Raw genomic sequence first — 21,373 nt, 5'->3', positions numbered from 1 at the left:
GCAAACTCCGCACAGAAAGGCCCTCGCCAGCCACGGGGCTCGAACCCAGGACCTTCTTGCTGTGAGGCGACAGCGCTAACCACTACACCACCGTGCCGCCCCTCTTTTGTTCAAATAATATTTAAAACTGATGAAATTTCATGTTCGCTGCTCAAAAATAGCACTTTGGACCTTGGCTATGGGGTAGATTATAAAGAAACGACTGCATATAGAATGTTTAAACATTGTTTCCAAGCCAAAAAGAATATTTAAGTCATCTCCTTGATGTGAATATTTCCAGAATTTTGCCACATTTTTAAGTACAGGAAGAATACCAGAAGACAGCTCAATTTGCATAAAAATACTGTGATGGACCAGCTATGGGAATCAGGCTTTTCGAACACAAGTGCATTTTCTGTCCTGAAAACCAATCAAGAGTTCGACTGTTATACTGAGTACTCATCTCACTCTTTTTGCCTCGAGCTGAGGATATCAGCTAAGTTGAGAAAAGAAGAAACTGACTGAAGAGTCAGACTTACAAACACTTTTTTTTCAACCCGTTGCTCATTACTTATTCATTCTTCCTTTATCCGTCCTTTTATCAGCTAATCCTGGTGTCAATCCATTTAGTGTGTGCTATTCCTTAATCAGCGAAGAAGTTATGCATTTTTTATCCTCATTAAATTTGTGCATAATTTCAGTTTAGGAAAACTGTAATGCAGCAAACCCACTTAGACAAATCTCATCTACCTACATTAGTGAATAATACATCTAACCCCTCAAGCCAAGCAATATCGTTTTATTAATTCCCCCTGAATATTTCAGGCTCGTTCAATATTCTCAGGGTTTGTAATCTTCTGAGATTGGGAACCGAGGGGGCTGGATGGCTGCAGAACTTTCACATACATACACACACACAACTTACCTTGACCTTTGCTGAAATCAATGCCCTTTAGTGTTTCTATGGTAACTGGTTGTGTTTTTTTATTCCAGGCTGGGGGATCACTGCCAGGTAGTTGGCTTTCAGCACAGGCCTCAGATTTGTTGGCTTTTCTCCGAAAGCGACTAGTGATGAGCTGCCAAAAATTCGGCTCTGAAGATGCCGGTTTGAGGGGCTTGGTGAGTTTAGGTGGGGCTAAGGGGACCTCAATAACCGAGACTTTCCCTCTGGTTTGGAACTCGATTAACTGCTTGCCTTTCTGGTCCTCGTTGTGCTCATAAGCAGGAGACAATGTTCTGCCAGTAAGATAAGAGAACGGCTGGTTGGACCGTGCCACATCATCTCTCGCACTTGCTGTCCATGTTCTTTCTCGTACAACGTCTTGCTCTGGTTGATTACAATTCCGCTTGAGCCTGAGGCTTAGGCTCCTTCGCAAAGAGCTAAACCTCTTCTTTGGCCTGTCTGGTTTGCTGCTGGTAGATGCTGACACGGTTGCTGCCTCCTTATCCTGTGTCTGTCTGCCAAAGAGCCTCCATCGAACGCTAGAACGAGGCAGGCTTGCAGCATCGCTGGAAGTGCGGTTAGCCAGTTCATCTTGTGATCTGCTAGCCTCCTTGAGCTCTACAACAGTCATGCTAACAGGCCGAGGTCTTCCAGTTGTCAGCAGGGGTCGGCGCGGTAGGACTTCCTGTTGCGGGTATGGGGGAAGTCGGAAAGACGGAGGCATGTCTTGCTTGAGGCCATCAATTGCTCTCCGATATCGACGCTGTTGAAGGTGGTCAAAATTACTCGTTTTAGCTGAGGAGGAATTAGTCATGAGCACACTACTCGACTGTGAGGCGGCCAGCATGCACACACTGTGAGGTCTCCGTGACCTGTGCTCATGATCCACAGTCGTAATTGGTTGTTTTTGGGGCTCATCCAGGGAGCCATACATGCTCACCGCCTTCCTGCTGCTGCCAACATGTCGCGCCCCTGGGGCAGACCTTCGCAGGACCACCACAGGGCATTCTGTTGTGGCCTCTCCATTACAGTATTCCTTTTCGGGTATGCAGCCCACGATAGGAGCAGTGTTAAAATCCTTAATCCATCGTGTTCTCCTGACTGAGGCTGAATCAAAATCTGATATGGAGAACCTAAGCTTAGAAGTGTCCTGCAGAAGTGCAGGAAACCGGTCTGTCCTCATTCCTGGCTCTTCCAACCTCCTCCCACTTTTTCCCAGCCCACCCGTACCGCTCAGGTGACACCACCTGCCGAGTTCCTACTCGGCTGTTCTCCTACTCTGCCGCGGGCTGTGTCTGTGTTCCTCCCTCTTCTGCTTCTCCTGCTTCTTTCCGTCTACTCGTTTTGTCTCTCTGGGTTTGGCCTGTTGTGAGTTCCCACCCTTCTCTCCACCTCCAAAAGTCCCATTCAAAAAGTCCAAGATTGGGTACACAGCTGTTCCTGCTCGAAAGTGTGTTATTCTCATGAATTCAACTCTGTAGCCGACTTCTCAGGACGAACACTGCAATGTCTGCACACGTCCAGTCTCGCAATACGTCTCTCTCTCTTGCTCGAACACAAATCTGCCAGTGGCTGCTCAGAGACTTTCACCTCTAGGCCACATTCCAAACAGCCATAATCCCTCACATCTGACGTGTGAGAAAAGGACACAAAAGGGGGAAGAGGCATTCAGACAAGCTTCAGCATGAAATCACCAACACCTCCAACAACCCACGAAAAGTTACTGATGTAAATAAGTTGACTAAACCCTTTCCTTTTGTTTTTAGTGTACTGGCCCTGGAAAAAACTAACTGGATGGGTCGGGGGATAAATATCTCGGATGAGAAACTTACTGCAGTGGTAAATGGATTAGTAAATATCAGAAGGATGCATGTTCTCCTTTTAGGAATCCTGGCACTGGGAGCAGGGGCACATTTCTTCATTTTCCAGCTCATGTCATAAAGACAATGCTGAAATCTGAGAAGCTTCGGAATTACAATATGACAGTTTAAAGACGATAAGGGGGCAGCACTGTTTTATTTTCCAGTCCTGGAAAAATAAAACAGTGGCTTCCTTTCCCAGGACTGGATTAGGAAGAAAGGAACATTGGGACAATTTTAGGTTGTGTAGGTAATTTATTGCTTTCAGGATTTGTCATGACAAGACCACTTGTCCAGGTGGGCTGGATGAACGAATTTGTTTTGGGATCGAGAGAGAGGAGAGGGATCGCTGATCGATTCACATGCTGTGGCATGGGAATGCAAGTTTGAAGAACAACTTTGTGTTCAGGAAGGAGAATGTCCTACCGAATGCAAGAATAAAAACCAAAAGCTTTCGATGCTTGCACTATTATCATGGTGTATCATATACAATAATGTACATTGCATGATACAAGGCTTCAAAGATACTGTTATACTGTTTTTCCATTCAAACCTAGACCTTAAACATCAGTCGACCCATTTCTATGGTTCTTGGCAGAAAACCATTCATCCGTTTTCTTCTGCTTTTCCGAAGTCAGGTCGCGGTAGCAGCAGGCTAAGCGGGGTGTTCCAGGCATCCCTCGCCCAACCAACGCTTTCCAGTTCCTCCTGGGGGATCCCAAGACACTCCCAGGCCAGATGAGATATAATCTCTCCAGCTTGATAAGATACATAATGATGAGATATTTACAATATATATCTCCAGCAGTTCTTGGCAGAAAAATTAAAACTTATTTCCAGTTTTGACAGAAATTACATCACCTTGTTCTACAAATCCAACCAATCAGACAGAAACCAATACATTTTCTCTCTGTACCAGAATTTAATCTCCAAAGCAGTTGAAAACAGCACCATCAAGTGGTCTCCAAGAGTACCGTTCCTATCCATTTCCAAACTTTAAAAATTGTTCCAAATGGAAAACCAAGCACAAGCAAGACAAATGATTCCATGGCATGGTCAAAGATATTGAAACACATAGTACATTCAAAAACTAATTCTTTGCGCTGCCAACCAGAAGTCATCACAAGCTGGCAGAGGACAGCAAAGAGAAGACTGGCTCACAGATCCCCACAATCTGTGGCATAATCTATCTTACTCCAGTATAACAGAATGTCCACCATCTGACAAGCGTGAAGCTGGGAACTGGGAACAAATCTCCAACAAAGTCAAAGAAAACTGCTCTCCTCACTGAACGGAGATTAATCATCACCAAATTCTCTTCATTACCTTTACTTCCCAGGAGGAGAACAGTGCGCACTTTACCTTACTGCCTGTCATACCAGGTCGTTTGGAACTGCTGACAGAACTATATGAAGTTTGGCCTTCTTGCCCACATGGTCAAGGCTGTTTTTCAAATCGTTGACATTTCACCATTAATGAAAGACCATGGTGCTTGTCTGGATGGGTCAGCACTAATGATGTACAGAAAAACTGAAGCTGAAAGGTAGACTGCCTTTCAGATTTTTCAAGTTTGGGTCATAAAAAGAATTTTCCCTGACGCCCAGCTATTTTTGTTTAGTGGACCACAAGCTGCTGAATTCGAATCACAGACTTCCAATTTTATTAGGTTTTTTAAAAATAGAACAATTAATGAATTTAAGGCCACGTGGCCTGAAATTCTCTGTTATTTTTTCCTGCTTCACCATGACCCAATTCAAGATACTACGTCATGCATCACATGGTGGACTTTACCCGTTCACGCAAGGTATTGTGGGATACAAATTTGAAACAGGAAAGAAAAATGGAGGACGTGAGTGTGCGAATGAAACATGAAAGACCGACTACAGTCATGGAAAGCGAGAAGAAAAGACGTTATGTTATATACGAAGGAAAGGAAACGCAGGATCAAACTAATAAATATCGGCGCTCAGAGAGCACCTCGGTGTGATCAGCTGTTCGTTTAGCGACGGAATGATGGAACTGTCAGTGCACGCTCAAAGGGAAACCTGTGCCTGCGCGCACACACGGACTTCTTCTGTCTGCTTGACTGCGCGAAGCAAGCGATTTCATGCACATGATTTGCTTTAATCCCCTCAACTTCTTGGCCACAGAATGGCCTGATATTTTGTGAGATGTTACAGAAATAAACATCAATCACAATGACCAAATTTCAGACAGAACTAAATTTCACCGATTTTATGAAATCGAAAGGCCGTCTCGCTTTAAGCAGCTGCTGAACGCGAATAAATATGCAAATAAACTCTGTAGTCCTCTGCAGTGTTTCCTTGTTTCCTCTGAATAAACGGGTGGATTCTTGATTCTAATTGTGGTGTTGATTAATTTTCTACAGCAGCAACTCCGACAAAGCGGCACGGTGGTGTAGTGGTTAGCGCTGTCGCCTCACAGCAAGAAGGTCCAGGTTCGAGCCCCGTGGCCGGCGAGGGCCTTTCTGTGCGGAGTTTGCATGTTCTCCCCGTGTCCGCGTGGGTTTCCTCCGGGTGCTCCGGTTTCCCCCACAGTCCAAAGACATGCAGGTTAGGTTAACTGGTGACTCTAAATTGAGCGTAGGTGTGAATGTGAGTGTGAATGGTTGTCTGTGTCTATGTGTCAGCCTTGTGATGACCTGGCGACTTGTCCAGGGTGTACCCCGCCTTTCGCCCGTAGTCAGCTGGGATAGGCTCCAGCTCGCCTGCGACCCTGTAGAACAGGATAAAGCGGCTAGAGATAATGAGATGAGATGAGATGAGCAACTCCGACAGCAGATCATCAGGTTATATTCATGAGCTCATTCTAATCGAGACTTTGTACCCCAGATGATCCGCATAAATGGGTTAAAAAACATCCAATGGTTAGGGGTATAGCAATTGGACGATTTGGATCAATGCATCGATGTAAAAGTCAACAACTGAAACATATCCAGGCAACAATCATAAACTGATTATTATTGAAAACGTATGGAAAACTGGCGAGTAAACTGAAATGTAAATAATTTAACAGGCTCGCAAGATAAGTTCTCCTTAAAGTCGTTCTTCTTTACGTCATCGTCATCCACGAATTAAAAGTAGACCTACCCCTGAAAAAAGTTGGCCGTATATCGACTCTAATAAATCTAATAAATGTTGAATTTTCTTGTTGCAGATTCATTGTTTTCGTCAAATATTGAAGTGTTGCGTTAAGAATCGAAATTTTATCGTGTTTAAGACTGAAGTTTACACCCCTCGTACTTGTTGAAGTTTTCTGTAAAAAAAATAAAATAATAATAAATAAAATTTTCTCGCATTTTAACACTCACAAGGTTCACATTCCAGTCATTCAGAACCAGACCACAGCCATGGTCACAATCAAGGCTCGTGAGCCAATATTCTCCAGGGACCACCAGGGGTCCATGACACATCCTGTAATTTTCTTTTGTATCATACAGAGAGTACTCTTGCTTCTCATTTGGATAGATTTGTCCTGTGCTTATTCACAATCTGCTCATGTTAAACATTACACTTAGTCGTGTTTATCTCTATTATTCTAGATTTATTTATCATCTCACTGTCTGACGTTACAGATATGAAGCCCACGAAGTGACGATTACCTGCGTCTATGAATGCAGAAGTGGACGCAAACTTCGCCGCAACTTTGTTGGGAATCAGACGGTGTTCCTCTCTGTATGGTGTGTCCTTGGATTTCGGTCAGCCACCGAAACAAAGCATTATGTTCTCGCGATAATCCTGCAGGTGTGAGCAAACATGCCATCGATCCTACTCAGCGCATCCTAACAGCTTGTGGATTTCCGCCAAGCATCCAGCTGAGCAAATCCACAAGTGTCCCATTTCCCTGGAGACCGAGTGTCTTCAAAATGAAGACAAGCGTATCTATCGGTACAAGCATCAGAGTGGGAAGGACGAAGAGAACGACAATGACAATGAGTAGGCATATCAGACGCTCGCTGGTCGTGCTGTGAAAATTGTGCATGCAGACGCTCATCTAAGTTTCCGAATCTGCCATTGCTTAATGCTTTTCTATCACGAATACTGTCATTAAAAAGCTTATAATTTCTACTTTCCAGAGAAATTGATCTTCTCAGTACTTTGGGAGTAACAGCAGGTTGAAGTCGGTACAACAGAGTAAAAACTCTGCTCGCGGGACGTCGGGAAACTGCCGGTGCTTTTCTTTTTGAGTCACGGGAAAGAGGTCAGGCTCTCTCTCTCTCTCTCTCTTCTGATTGGTTTCCGACTGGATTACTCGTGAATATCAATCAGATCACTTTTATAGGGATGTTCTCTCGCTCTCACCGTTTCTGATGAAGTATTCAGCAAAATTTTCCGTCTGCTAGTTTTGATCTTATGCTTCACAGGAGACTTTGAAGTGAGTTCTCATAGCTTTACCTACTTATTTTTTTTTTCAAATCAAACTAATTCCTGTAAATAAATAACTATTTTAGAATCTAACTGTAGTTGTTTTGATGAAAATATTGAGATCGTAGTGGTCGGAATGATATTTAAAAAACCGGAAGTCAGAAACGCAAGTGTCAATTTCAATTCAGTTAATGTGAATTGTTTATTGGATGTGGATCAGACAGTTTTTTCAAGGTTCGCCTTGAAAGCTGTGAATATTAATCAAAACAATCATTTATATTCTTTCATATAAACGCTAGTAGGTTGTACTTAGAAATACAAAGGCGTACAGAGCACAAAGAGGGGATTAGAAATAATCTTATTACTTTTTTATTGAGTGTACCGATTTAACAATTTTACCTAATTAGCATAATTAATACTCATTAAATACTAATTTTTCAAACTTTGTATTCAGTATACAACCATCTATGTGCTGCCAATTTCCATGTAAATATCTTGAAAAATAGAAAAGTTATGAAGAAAAATCATTTGATCTCATTCGTTAATGGGGCCGATTTTGGACCATGTGATCCTCAGACAGAATATGACGTCCGTTTTCTAAAAATGAAGCCGTTTTTTTTTTCAGTCTTTGATTTGTAGCATGTCAAGAACAGATAAACATATTTTAATTTTGTAAAAAGTATGTTGTTCATCATTCAATTCTGAATTCAATGAGAGCAGTTTCATGCAATTTGGATTGAATTTGAATTTACACCTGACATGCCTACAATGAGGTGCCACCTCCATGAAGCTACGTCCTTGGAGTCACATCCCAAATCAGGAGTGATTTACTCTTTATAGGTCCTCCCTGTACTTTATTACCAGACTAGAACCAAACAAGAAAAGACACTTTCACCGAAACAAGATTTGCAGATCACTGAAGCAGAAACCAGTGAGAAACTGGTTCTGCATGTCTGAGCATGCTTGCAATGCTGTTGTGCAGATCAGCACATGGGGCAATTTGCAAATCAGGAGATCTTTTGCGAGACGCAGAGCAATGCTCGCCTACTCCAAGACAAAGTCATCATGCTAAGACCTGAGGAAAGGTAAAACAATATGCCAAGAGTTCAATAATTTAGACTTCATTGCTTAATCACTTCAAACTGCCACCAGGTTAATATTTGGCGTAATTTATTCATTACTCCATTCTCTGTGTATAGAAATGCATTCAGCACAGCAAATGTAATCGCTTTTAACATAACCTTACAAACACGACTGAGTTAATTACGACTGCCTTGGTGAAATGGCTGGAAATAAGGATGATTATGATTCCACCGCCTAGTTGCCTTTTCATTTAAACGCCGGACCCCGCCTGGGCCGCCTGCACCATATGAACTCAAAACAACGACGCCACATTCTCGCCTCTGGAGAAATAAAATGCACAAACAATCTTTTTTCCCACCTGTTTTAATTACAGAGGCTGACAGAATGGCATCTTACCCCCAACATTCATCCTCGGGGAGCGTGTTTGTGTTTCGGGAACCAGCGGCGCAATTGGCACAGCAAATCTAATTAAAACCTTTTCATAGAGAAACTCATTAAGGTCAGATATTTAAAGCCACTTTTTATATAAAACATCTCCTTCAGAAAAAAGGAGGTTGGAGGCAATGTCATTCATTCTTCTCTTTGATGAAGACACTGGTGCGTTCACTGATATTTCATTCGAACATGAAAGGCGAGATGCGATAACAGATTACAAAGTCATAATCCTCGAGCTGATGAACGTTCCCTGCTTTGGGACACGTTTTGAACACACACGGAACACACATTTGTAATACCACCAGGGGGCAGTCACGTGACTCAGAGAAAACCTTGATGTCAGAGGCTGACCAAAATCTTCCTGATGTCTGGAGTTTTCAAAGGTCGCTTTGGGGAAATGCATTTTGCCCAATGAATAAATAATGTATATTTTAAGCATGTCATGGTGGAAGTAGCTTTGGTTCTCCTCTGGTGTGCAACCTGCCTTACATTTTACCCACTCTACAATATTCAATTACTCGTTTTATTCTTAAATTCTGACGTGCCCACTGTAGGTTGAACATCATCCCCCTCCGAGAGGAGGAACGCTTTAATTTAGACTGGATATATACCAATAATACAGTTATAGGGAATAACCATAATCATAAATACTGAGATGATTAATATGAAAGAGACAGAGAGAGAGAGGGAGAGAGAGAAGTGCAAATAAACTGTCACTAAATAAGCACAGACTGAGAGCAGTAATTATCTCACTATTAGCATTAATTCATTTTCAAGTCGTGTTTAATTCATTTTGTGTGAAAGGCTTTCTGACGCATTCACATGATGTTTTGCATGTAGACGTGCATCACGGAGCAAACAGTAAACATGCACAATACGTATATCGTGTTTATATCATCACTTCTATTTAAAGGGGAAATATTTGTATTAAATACACTCCAGGGCTAACGAATCCTCAAATCTGATCGGTGGTGATTTTTAATGCAGATTTGTGTCAAATTAACTCCTGGAATCTCGAGTCCACTTCACGGTTATAATGCTGTCATGGTCTGATCCTTTTTGTCGATCTGTCTGTTTACATTAGCCGACGTCTCGTGACTTTGCCCAAACTCAATCCAGCTATTAACAGTGATTTGATGGCCTAATGGTTAGAGAAGCAGTGTTGGGATTAAAAGGTTGCTGGTTTGATTCCCTGGATCAGCAGGACTGGGTGAAGTACCCTTGAACAAGACACCACACCCCCAACTACTCCCATGCATGTTGCTCTGGATAAGTGTGTCTGTTAAATGTAATGACTTGCATTTTCATAATCAGAAATATACTACTAATTTTTTTAAATCAATTGAGCATAACAGCTGATTATCATTTTAGCCTGGCATTTTCATAGCCTTGCAATAGCTTACGACCCTGTTCATGTGGCAGACATGTTAATGGATGAAAATACTTACAACAGCACCGAATGTGGCATCAGAAGTTCGTAAATCTATGCAAAATCGGAAAGTACTATCATGTTTCTGGATGACTACGAAAATAGCTGATGCATCAGATTTTGACGTCAAATCAGACAAAGAGCCTGGTCAAGGCCACGGATATTTCCGTCATCTATTTCCTGAACCTGTCATAAGTCAGAGACACACCCTGAACGGGACACCAGTCCACTGAAGTTGATTTGAGCTCACAACTTGTTTCTAGCAAGTCAGCTGATCACCTTTTGAGAAACCCTTCCTTCTTTGATATCATGCAAAAGCAACACATACGTCAAGTCCCAAGCTTGGATTTGTTTCTGAGCACCATGTGAAGAAGTGCTCCAAGTCACGCATTTGTACATCATCATGACGTACGTCTTGGAGTCTCCTATTATAAAGCATGCAATCATGATACTAGAACAATTTGCCAGTCACTTCCTTTTTCAAGTTATGTGTTGGTGTGCGCCATGTGGGTTCCACATTTAGGCCTGAAATACGCCAGAATTTGGCCCACTACTGTCAGACTACTGATTGAACCAATTGATGACTGTGTGTTAAAGTGACTAAAGTGACACAGTCTGTGCTTTCGGAGCATGAATCAGCAAAGACACACACATTTCCTCTCATGAGTCAATTTGGATCACGTCATGACTGCAGCATTTAACCTGTCGTTCATTCTTTGCCTTGAATATTGCACATCAATAATCAGTGATACGATACATCACAATATCAAGCACTTGTTACTGTGGCGGGGTGGACAAATCAGCACCCCAATCAGGTTTCGGTTCATACTAGTTTGAGTAGACTGTTGAGATAATGATTACACATGCTTTTTTCCCTTTCTTCACTCATCCAACAACCAGAGAAAGAAAAAAAAACTCCTCCCTATTTCAGGCTTTCCCCAAAAAAAATATCATAGCAGTGCTTCTGATGTGGAGCACCGCCCGTAAGGGCATGCTCCTCTGGAAAATTTTGAAATTAGAGACTTCAAATGGTGCATTCCGGTGACATCTAGGGCTGATTTAGGCACAATTTGACTTTATTAAAGTTGCTGTTTTTTACCTCGTCAAATACGCAAGGGGTAAAATTTAAAAGACAAAATTCAATTTGAAATGAAAAACACTTCGGAGCACACCTCTTCAATTTCCAATTCCAGGATGCCAGGAACAGAATCGAGGTCAAATTATGCAGTGCCATCTAGTGACCAGCAGCCAGAACGTGGTTTTATGTCTGGTTGCAAATGGCAGTCAGTGCACGCAGTGAAACCCTTTATTTTCACTTCTGGGTTGAGTACCAGGATAGTCTAGACCTGTATATTACAATATCTTCCTATTTCTATAGTTATTACTCATTTTCAGAGGGGAATAGGAGATATTTAAGTGCGGAAAATACTCTGCATTGTTCAATTTATCATTTTGATTTTTGTTTTTTGGGGGGGTTTTTTGGTGTGCAAGTGACAGCGCGGCACTGATGTCGCACAGCATGGCGGAGCACCGCGTATCTGCACTTTGGGGAAAGCCTTGCTATTTATCTTCACAAAGACGTCAATGTTTGTTTCACTGTAACACACTCCACACTACTGGTGCATGATGCATGCAAGCCAAGATTGGAATTATTTTTACTAGGCATGTTAAATATCTAGACTGGATGAACAGAATCCAAGAATCAAGGAGGGATAAACATGGAGGGAAAACCACAGCCAATAGCCAGTTTTGGCCAAAAACTGCTATTTTGTCAACAAGCATATATTCATCAGAATATATATCGACAAACGCTTGTAGATATCCACTATCATAGTCATATGTATTTGTTGAACATCCCATTCAAAATTTATTCCCCTTTTGGTGTGATAATATCCTCCACTCTTCTGAGAAAGCTTTCCATGAGATTTTGGAGGACAGCCCGGTGGTCTTGTGGTTAGCATTGTCACCTCACAGAAAGAAGGTTCTGGGTTCTAGCCCGGTGGCCGACAGGGGCCTTTCTGTATGGAGTTTGCATGTTGTCTACGTGGGTTTCCTCCGGGTGCTCCGGTTTCCCCCACAGTCCAAAGACATGCAGGTTAGGTTAGCTGGTGGCTCTAAATTGACCATAGGTATGAATGTGAGTGTGAATGGTTGTTTGTCTCGGTTTGTCAGCCCTGCAATGATCTGGCGACTTGTCTAGGGTGTACCCTGCCTCTCGCCCATAGTCAGCTGGGATAGGCTCCACCTTGCCCACGACCCTGCACAGGATAAGCGGTTACAGATAATGGATGGATAGATTTTTGGAGGGTAGCTGTGGGGATTTGTGTTCATTCAGCCACAAGAGCATTCAGGAACTCAGGCACTGATGTTGGTTGAGGAGGCCTGGGCTGCATCCCAAAGCTGTTCAGCGGGGTTGAGGTCAGGGTTCTGCGCAGGACACTCGCGTTCTTCCACACCAACTTTGGCAAACTGTGTCTTCATGGAGCTCACTTTGTGCACAGGGTAATGTCATGCTGGAACAGGTTTAGGAGGCAGTAAAGGGAAAATGTAATGCTACAATTTGCAAAGACACTCTGTACAATTATGTGCTTCCAACTTTGTGGCAACAGTTTGGGGAAGAACCACATATCAGCGTGATGGTCAGGTGTCCACATACCTTTGGCCATACAGTGTGCATCCATTTCAAGTATAGCATCAAGGCCAGTGTCCTCCTTATATCCGCAGACTTAAAGCACTGTCACACAACCCTCATTATTCTTATGAGCATCTATAATTTTACAAGAGAATGTCATGATAAGATTGCAAACATTAAACAACATGGAAAATTTATACTTGCCCAAGTTGTAAGGTGGATGCAATTAAAGACAAAGAATAAACAAGCACACCTTCTGACGTAGGTAAACCTTTTGCTTCATGCTGCGAGCATTCCTCACTGCCAGAATCACCATGACAACATGCATCAAAATGGCCGACTTGTTTCCAAGGGACCGGAGAGTGAGTGTGTAGGAATTGTGAGGACATCCATGAAATATGAAACCGTCTCACTGTCATATTAAAAAGATATTCAACGTCAAAGTCAGTATTTCTTTGCATGTGAATTTTTTAATGGAACTGGAGCTCTGTTCTGACCATGCCAAACAGAGATCACACATTTTGTGGAGAAACATCACTGAAAAGCTGACATGGTGGCAGCATCAACAGTAACAGGTCATGTGATGGTTGATTTTGCCTCTGCAGCGGTCAGTCACTCAATTATTGCAATACGCTCACCCATTTTCCCGGGGATGACTGGGGCTGAAATGCTCAACATCATGGGCATTGCAAATATGAATATGTGTACGTGTGTGTGTGTGTGAGTGGCAATCCACACCATGCACAAAGTGCAGAAGGATGGGGCTCCGAGTCGTTGGTAATTATGCTTGCTGTAGTGGTGTCGGGCGTAGGAGGCTTTTTGAAATTCAGCAGCACAACTCTTGTACTGCAGAGAAAATGATAGGTTTGAGGATGTCTGTGGGAGGCTGTTCGAGGAGAAGAGGGTGAGAGAAAAAAAATTCCAGACGCCTCTCTCTCTGTGTGTCTTTCTCTCTCTCCTTCTTTTGTAACATGTATGATTCGTAGTAAATTTTAAACACATCCTTGACGTATGTCCCAAGGTGACCATGATGGAACCGAAGTAAAAAAACAACAGGCTTAATTCCATGACTCAGAAAGGATTGTGAGTCGTAACGAGTTATGAGATGCCCACTACCAGGGCAGGAGCAGAGGTTGATGCTGTACAGGGTCAAAATACAAAAAATAGCTTTGGAGGATGGTAGCTTACTACGTTCGGGACGAATAAACTTGGAAAAAAAAGGGAATTAGAGAGAGAGAGAGAGAGAGAGGCTGGGAGCTCAGCCAGAGGATGGGGGAGGCGAGAGGAGAAGAGCTCAAGCATGTAAGCGTGGGTTCACAGATTCATTCCTCCGCACTCCGTGGGCCCGGTGCTCCAAAAAACCTCCACAAAGAGGCAGAGAGAAAAGCCACACATTGTATGCTTCTGCAATATGGTACATGTCCTTAAAAAGACAGGTGAATGATGAGCTGGCGCCTGTACACACCTGTACTCTCAATTACAATAGCATTAAAATGTTGAGTAACCCATAAATCTCAGACGGATTCATGATGCTTGGTCCCACGGGTTTTCCACCTGACTCATATCTCACCTTCCTTATGTTCTGAAGGTTAAGGGTGACAACATTGTCCAAAATGTTTGGCAAAAGGTCAGTAATTCACCTCCGGTGACCAAAATCCGTACCTCCTGAAAGCGCAACTAACGTACCAATAATAACCAAAATCCTTGGTGAAAAACAAATAAATTTACCTTCAGTAACCAAAATACGTGTTGAAAATCAACTAACTTGCCTTGAGCAACCAAAATCCTTGGCAAAAAGCAACAAACTGACCTTCAGTAAACAAAATCCTTGGCGAAAGGCAACCAAATCATCTTCAGTGACCAAAGTTTTTGGTGAAATGTGACATTTACTTTCAGTAACCAAAATACTTGGGGAAATTTGACCAATTTATCTTCAGTACCTAAAATCCTGAGCAAAAAGTTATTAATCTACTCTTAATAACCAAAGTTCTTGGTCACAGATGGCGAATTTACCTTCAGTAAGCAAATCTTTGTTGATAAAGGACTCACTTGCCTACAAGAACCAAAATTATTGGCAAAAGGCAAGCAATTTTCCTTCACTAACCAAAATCCTTGGCAATAAGTGACAAATTCGTTGGTGAAACATGACAAATTTAATTGCAATAACAGAAATCATTGGCAAAAAGCAATGAATTGACCTCCAGTAAACAAAATCCTTGTCAAAAAACAACCAGTCTATCTTCAGTCACCAAATTTTTGGTGAAATCTGACATATCTTGGGGAAGCTTGACCAACTGATCTTCATTAAAGAAAAAACTTGGCAAAAAAATGACTAATTTACGTTCCTTAACTAAATCTTTGCTGAAAGGTGACCAAGTTGACTTCACTAAGCAACAAATTCACCTTCAATAACCAAAGTCCTTGGTGAAAAGTGACAAATTTAATTGCAGGAACAGAAGTCATTGGCGAAAAGCAACAAATTGTCATTCAGTAAACAAAATCCTTGTTGAAAAGGCAACCAATTTATCTTCAGTTCCGAAAGTATTTGGTGAAACCTGACATGTTTACTTTCAATAACCAACATTCTTAGAGAAATCTGACCAATTTATCTTCATTAAAGAAAACCCTCCGCAAAAAAGTGACTAACCTACTGTCAACTAGAAAAGCACTCGGAGAGCGCAGACCTCTGCCAAGAATCCTTTAAAAAAATCCGAGATCCAGAAGGTGAGCCGGATCACCGCCAAAATTTAATGGATTGTTACTTGTGCCCAGTCACACCTCTGGGAAAAATTTCAGAGCAATCCGTTCATTACTTTTTCCGTAATGTTGCTAACAGACAAACCAACAAACCAACCAACCAACAAACAAATCAACGCTACCGAAAACATAACCTCCTTGGTGGAGGTAATAACTAGAATGCATTTCCGGAGAAAATGTGAAAGTGTGCTTGCTCAGGTGCGCCGCCATGGCAACCTGGCAAGAGAGGCGACCGCACGCCCACACGACAAGTTTTGTGTCAACACACGAAAGTTTGGCCAAGACACAAGGCGGATTGTCATACGGAGATGACAGGCTGGCAAGGTTCTTTACAGGGACATCCCAGAGCAGCACTAACATGAAAATTTAGATATAATTCTAAATCCGTCAAGAGATATGACCCAAAACACGTTTTTGCTCATTGTGGCGCCCCCTAGTGGCCAAATGACACCAAATTTGATGAGGGTACATGAACTGGTGCCGAAAGTCATCTCAACAAATATGGTCTTGATAAGTCAAAGCGTTTCTGAGATAAAAACCAAAATACATTTTTGCCAATTGTGACGCCCCCTAATGGCCAAATGACACCATATTTGATGAGGGTGGTTTGGATGGTGTCCAAAGTCATGCCACTAAATAAGGTCTTGATAGGTCAAAGTGTTTCCGTGATATGAGCTCATTTCCTGTTTGGTGGCTTCACCATCGATTTTGATTGGCTGCCACGGGCGAACACTTCGAGATATGAGAGCGAAACGAATATCATTCATTAGGCATGGACTGGAGATCATGTGTGCCAAGTTTCGTGATGATCAGACAAAACATGCGGCCAGGGTCACTCTACCTTCACTTTGGACAAAATTCAAAATGGCGGAAAATCTAATTCGGTGGAGAATGACATCATAGGATGTGTTGGAATCGTCTAGCTCCAAGGATTCCAATGGCACCAGACTTATGAAAATCGGACATACGGATCAAAAGTTACGTGCATGAACACATGTAAGACTGTGATCAGTTGGTGGCGCTAGAGCGTGAGACATACCAACATGAAACTTGATGAAATCAATCAGGGTCCACTCCTCTATCAGTGTACCAAGTTTCATGACTTTACACCTTACGGTTTGGCCTACAGAAGGAAAAATCTGTTTTTTGTGTCACGTGCCCATTCATTTCAATGGGGAAAAATTAATCTTTAAAAAAATCCGGGATCCAGAAGGTGATCCAGATCACTGCCAAAATTTAATGGATTGTTACTTGTGCCCAGTCACACCTCTGGAAAAAATTTCAGAGCAATCCGTTCATTACTTTTTCCGTAATGTTGCTAACAGACAAACCAACAAACAAACAAACCAACGTTACCGAAAACATAACCTCCTTGGTAGAGGTAATAACCAAAGTTCTTGGTGAAAGGCTCGAATTTACTTTCAGTAACCATCATTTTTGCTGAAAAGTGATTAACTTGCCTTCGCTAAGCAACAAATTCACCTCAGGTGACCAAAGTCCCTGGTTGAAAAGTGACCAATTAGCCTCAAGTAACCAAAATCCTTGGCATAAATTGACAAATTTACCTTCAGCAACCTAATTTGTTGACAAAATCAAACATTTAGCTTCAGTAATCAATGTCCTTGGCCAAAAGTGACGACCTTCAGTAGACAAAATCTTTGTAGAAAAGTGATAAATTTACCTTCAACGGGACAATGATGGCGTAGCTCACTCCGGCCCCGGCTAGTCCAGAAGGAATAATCTAAAGTGGGCCACCCTGTGCAATAAATGTTGCAAGCTATATATGCTATATACAAGCTATATATAGAAGCTTTTTACACTCTAGGAATACCGACCTATTTGCCAGAAAGAATCCAAAACGGCGAGGAACTGACCGAGAAGAAGCCATTTTCGCTGAACTGCTCATTAAGGCTGAATTAGTCCATAACTTCATTAATAATTGTAATGAAGCAAATCTGGGTAGAAGTTATACGCACCCTTGGTACCCCTACTTTCATGCCAGAAAGAATCAAAATCAGTGAAGAATTGAGGGAGAAGAAGCGATTTGTGTGGAAACTGCTCGTTTGGGCTTAATTACTCCATATCTTGATTATTAATTGCAATTATGCAAATTCAGGTAGAAGCTATATGCACCCCAGGCAGACCTACCTTCCTGCCAAAAAGAATAAAAATCAGTGAAGAACTGAGAGAGAAGAAACGATTTTCATGAAATGTGGACGATACCGGATGGACAACACACGATGGCAAAAGCTCACCACCTGTCGGCTGAATGAGCTAATTATCAAAGTCCTTGGTAAAAAGTGACCGATTTACCTTAAGTAACCAAAACCATTGCCAAAAAGTGACAAGTTTAGCTTCAGCAACCAAATTATTTGGCAAAACTGACTCGTTTATTTTAATTCACCAAAATCCTTGGTGAAAGGACTAGAGCCTTTCTTTTTTGTGCTTCAACTTTCATCCACTGAGTAAATTTAGAAGTTTGCGCCTTTGTAATTTCACACAGGTAAAAAATTTAAAGCTGCACTTTGACTTTTATTTGGATATATTAGGTAAATAAGTATTTGCACTTTCACTTAAGTATCAAATTGGGGTACCTTACCAAACACGATTAGCCCTGCATCAGAAAATTTACACTAGCTGGCCTAACTAGCATACGACTCACTGTACACCATGTTAACAACCTTCGCTTCTAATCTTCCGTTACCATGTTCTTAGTAACACCCCATATACAGCTCCAGAAATAGTGCTCGCATTCTCACGTGGCCTTCTCTGTAATTTCTGTCCTTTGTTTCCGCTCCCCCCCTCCCACCCACCCGCGTTTTCATGAAGAGGCAAGAGTTTTGCCGTAGGCACTTGACATGTTGAGCCCAAAGAACCGGTGCAGGACCCAATGGGCCGAGCCGCTTTTCACCGTGAGCGTCATGGAGCTGTAAATTATCAGTAAAACCCCCACACTGCCTCGGAGAGACATTAAACCTATTTAGGGCAGCAATTAGGCCAATCAGCTGGCACACATGCAAGGTTATATGTTTAATTCTCAGTTTGGGAAGCAGAACACACGATCACATCCAAAAAAAAAAACCTGCAACGGATTCCTGAAGAGAGCTTTTCAGTCTGAAATGTCGCTTGATGGAAGGACACACAAATAGGCAAAGACACAGATAACGAGCTCCGTCACAGCATATGAGCAAAGAACACCCCGAATCTCAGAGGAATCAGTACAATCATGTGACCAAAAAAAAAAAAAACCCCAGCTGAAGCTGGACATACTTTCCTTCTTTTACACACGTATAAAATCTAACCCAGCAGATATGTCGTATTTTGTCGCATAAAACTCTCACACAGCTCTAATCCAGTGTTTTCCATGTTCAGTTCCACAGTCATATCACTCGAACCGGATAAAAAGTACAATCTGTTGTTCTTTAATTGACAGAAAAACAAAATTAGCATTCAGCATGAAGAAGCTAGCCAGACTTTGTGAATGTAAAGAGAACACACCGCACCTCATCACCAAAACGTGAGCCAAATATTCGCCTCGTTTTTGAACGAAAAGTCAAACAAGCTAACTAGCTCATGAGAATTTTTAGTTCAAGTTAGCTAGCACCTTTTATTAACCTGGTTAATTCATTAAGATTATCGCCAACCAAAGCACAAGCAGCTCTCTCATTAATCACTTGGTCAATACAACAAAATTGTATCAATTTCATCATAAATTATGTCACAAGGCGTTTTGCTGAGATATCTCAAAGAGCTTTTTATTGATTTAAAAAATTAGAAACTGACAAACTGGTTATGATGTAAAAAAAAAAAGGACCCGAGTGTCAAATTATGTCTTTTTTTTAATTTATTGGGTTTACTTCTGTTGGAGGAGGTTTTGTTGGAGGAGGTTATGTTTTCAGCTCTGTTTGGTTGTCTGTTCTCAACATAACTCAAAAAGTAATGAACAAATTTGGATGAAATTTGGTGGAACGGTGACCCATGGGCCAAGGAACAATCAGTTAGATTTTGATGCAAATCTGGATATGTATGTGGACCCAAGATCCAGATTTGTATGCGGATCCAGGATTTTTTTCCTGTTCCCAACGTAACTCAAAAAGTAGTGAACACATTTGGATGAAGCATGGAATTGATAAACTGGTCTCCTAACGAAATTGACACAGTTTTCTCGACGAGAAATTTGGGTTCGGGGGAACCCGTCTGTCCTGCCGGAACGTTTGCGGCTGGTTACACGATGGACGCATGGGAGCGGTGGCCGGTCGTGTGCCTGGCGATTCTTTCTGTGGAGGACATTGAAGATATCTACCTATTCGGAACGATAATTACAGGACTTTTGCTGATTGGATTAGGCATTGCCCTGGTATATCGAGAAAATCAGACAACGGTGACAGCTGTTCAAAGCCCCAGAAAGCTGCCCGATATGATTGGAGTGGTGGGCAAAGCTGTTGGCACTCAGACTGTGGACATTCAGAACTTTAACCACAAAATGGTTATCTCGGAGCAGCTTTCAGCTTTGCAAGGAATACGTTTTTCGGAGATCAATTTGAATAGAATGGACAGATATATGGACGAGCGGTGTGGACGTGCAAAGACTGTGTCTGGAAAGACCAAACAATTCATATCTTATCGACATTCGACTCCCTGAGACAGCACCGGCCTTGGTTTAGGCCGTTGCTGAGGCAACATTTCCCCCTGAAGGTCACTGCCAGGAGACACTCTCATTCCTCGCATTCCTCTCTAACTCTCCGCGGTCGTCATTTTTACCCCCAGTGTGACAAGCGGGTGCATGACCAGCGCCTTCATGGCTGCAGGAGCGGACGGCTGCTTGCTTGCACTGGATTACCTCCTCCCTCCCCTTACCCCTGATTCCCCCCCTCACCCCTGATTCCCCCCCTCAAGTCCCGTGTTTAAAGTGTACTTGTGTTGTTGTGTGCTTATGTGCAAAGGTTTTTTAAATGTTCCCACACTGTACTCCTGACAGGAGCATAGTGGGGGGGGGGGGTTCTTTTTTTCCTTATCTCTCCTCATGTTGTGTTTCCTTTTTATCTTTATCACTGTCTTCCTGTCCTGTCTACCTTATGTCAATTGTATGTTGTATACAGTATGTACGGACAGGTTGACGGCTAATTTCGCTGGTACATGTGACTAGTGACAATAAAGAGCATCATCATCATCATCATCAATTTGGAGGAAAGGTGAGCCATGGGCCAAGGAACAATTGATTAGATTTTGATGTAAATCCAGGTATTTATGTGGATCCAAGATCCAGATCTGTATGCAGATCTAGGATTTTTTGTCTTTTCCCAGTGTAACTCAATGGATTTGGGTGAAATTTGGTGGACAGCTTTAGTATTATCCTAGGTTCAAGTGATTTGATTTTGATGTCGATAATACAGTATGTGGCTTGGCGGAGGTATACACTCCATCCTTCCGAGTGCCGTTCAAGTTGATGTTAGGTGATTAAAGCTGGGTTTTGTCTTCTCACGATAGCTCTTACTGAGCGCTGTGTTGATTCAGAAAGGTAGCATATTTCCATTTGCTGTTCCTGTCATGCATGTGACTTCAATGCGAAAAATGTGTTTCCATTTAAATTTTGCGAAATATTGTTTTAAATATCGAATTGTCTAAAAAATTGCCTCATGCAAGTGTAAACTTTTTTTTGCAATATTTGAGAGTTTGTCTGAAATTCCCGTTTGCATTACTCATTTTTATTTCAGTTTTTTTTTTTAATTAAGCAGGTAAATGGAAACATGGTGACTGATATTGTACTGATACGCCTATTGTGTACATTTTTAGAAAACCGATCCTAAGTTTTGGAAAACTGGGATTTGAATCAGGCTGGAAATCCTGTACGTCTTTTCGCAGAATCAGTAG

At 42.0% G+C, this 21,373-nt stretch overlaps 1 protein-coding gene across 2 annotated transcripts in view; it reads right to left on the bottom strand.

The window, feature by feature from the left end:
- agap3 (ArfGAP with GTPase domain, ankyrin repeat and PH domain 3) overlaps window positions 1-21,373 on the bottom strand; it is a 291,019-nt gene that overhangs the window by 183,908 nt on the left and 85,738 nt on the right. Inside the window, exon 1 of one of the 2 annotated variants that reach the window (XM_060921056.1) lies at window positions 905-2,457. The exons of the other annotated variant lie outside the window; for it this stretch is intronic. Within the exon in view, the coding sequence (XP_060777039.1) occupies window positions 905-2,105 (1,201 nt within the window). The 5' untranslated portion in view covers window positions 2,106-2,457. Of the gene's footprint in view, window positions 1-904; window positions 2,458-21,373 lie in introns of those variants that run through there. 2 annotated transcript variants of the gene reach the window in all.

The sequence above is a fragment of the Neoarius graeffei genome, chromosome 5 (genome assembly GCF_027579695.1).
Source record: "Neoarius graeffei isolate fNeoGra1 chromosome 5, fNeoGra1.pri, whole genome shotgun sequence".
In the NCBI taxonomy this organism is placed as follows: domain Eukaryota; kingdom Metazoa; phylum Chordata; class Actinopteri; order Siluriformes; family Ariidae; genus Neoarius; species Neoarius graeffei.
Note: the sequence above shows the minus strand (reverse complement) of the source record. Positions and strands in the feature narration are given on the sequence as shown.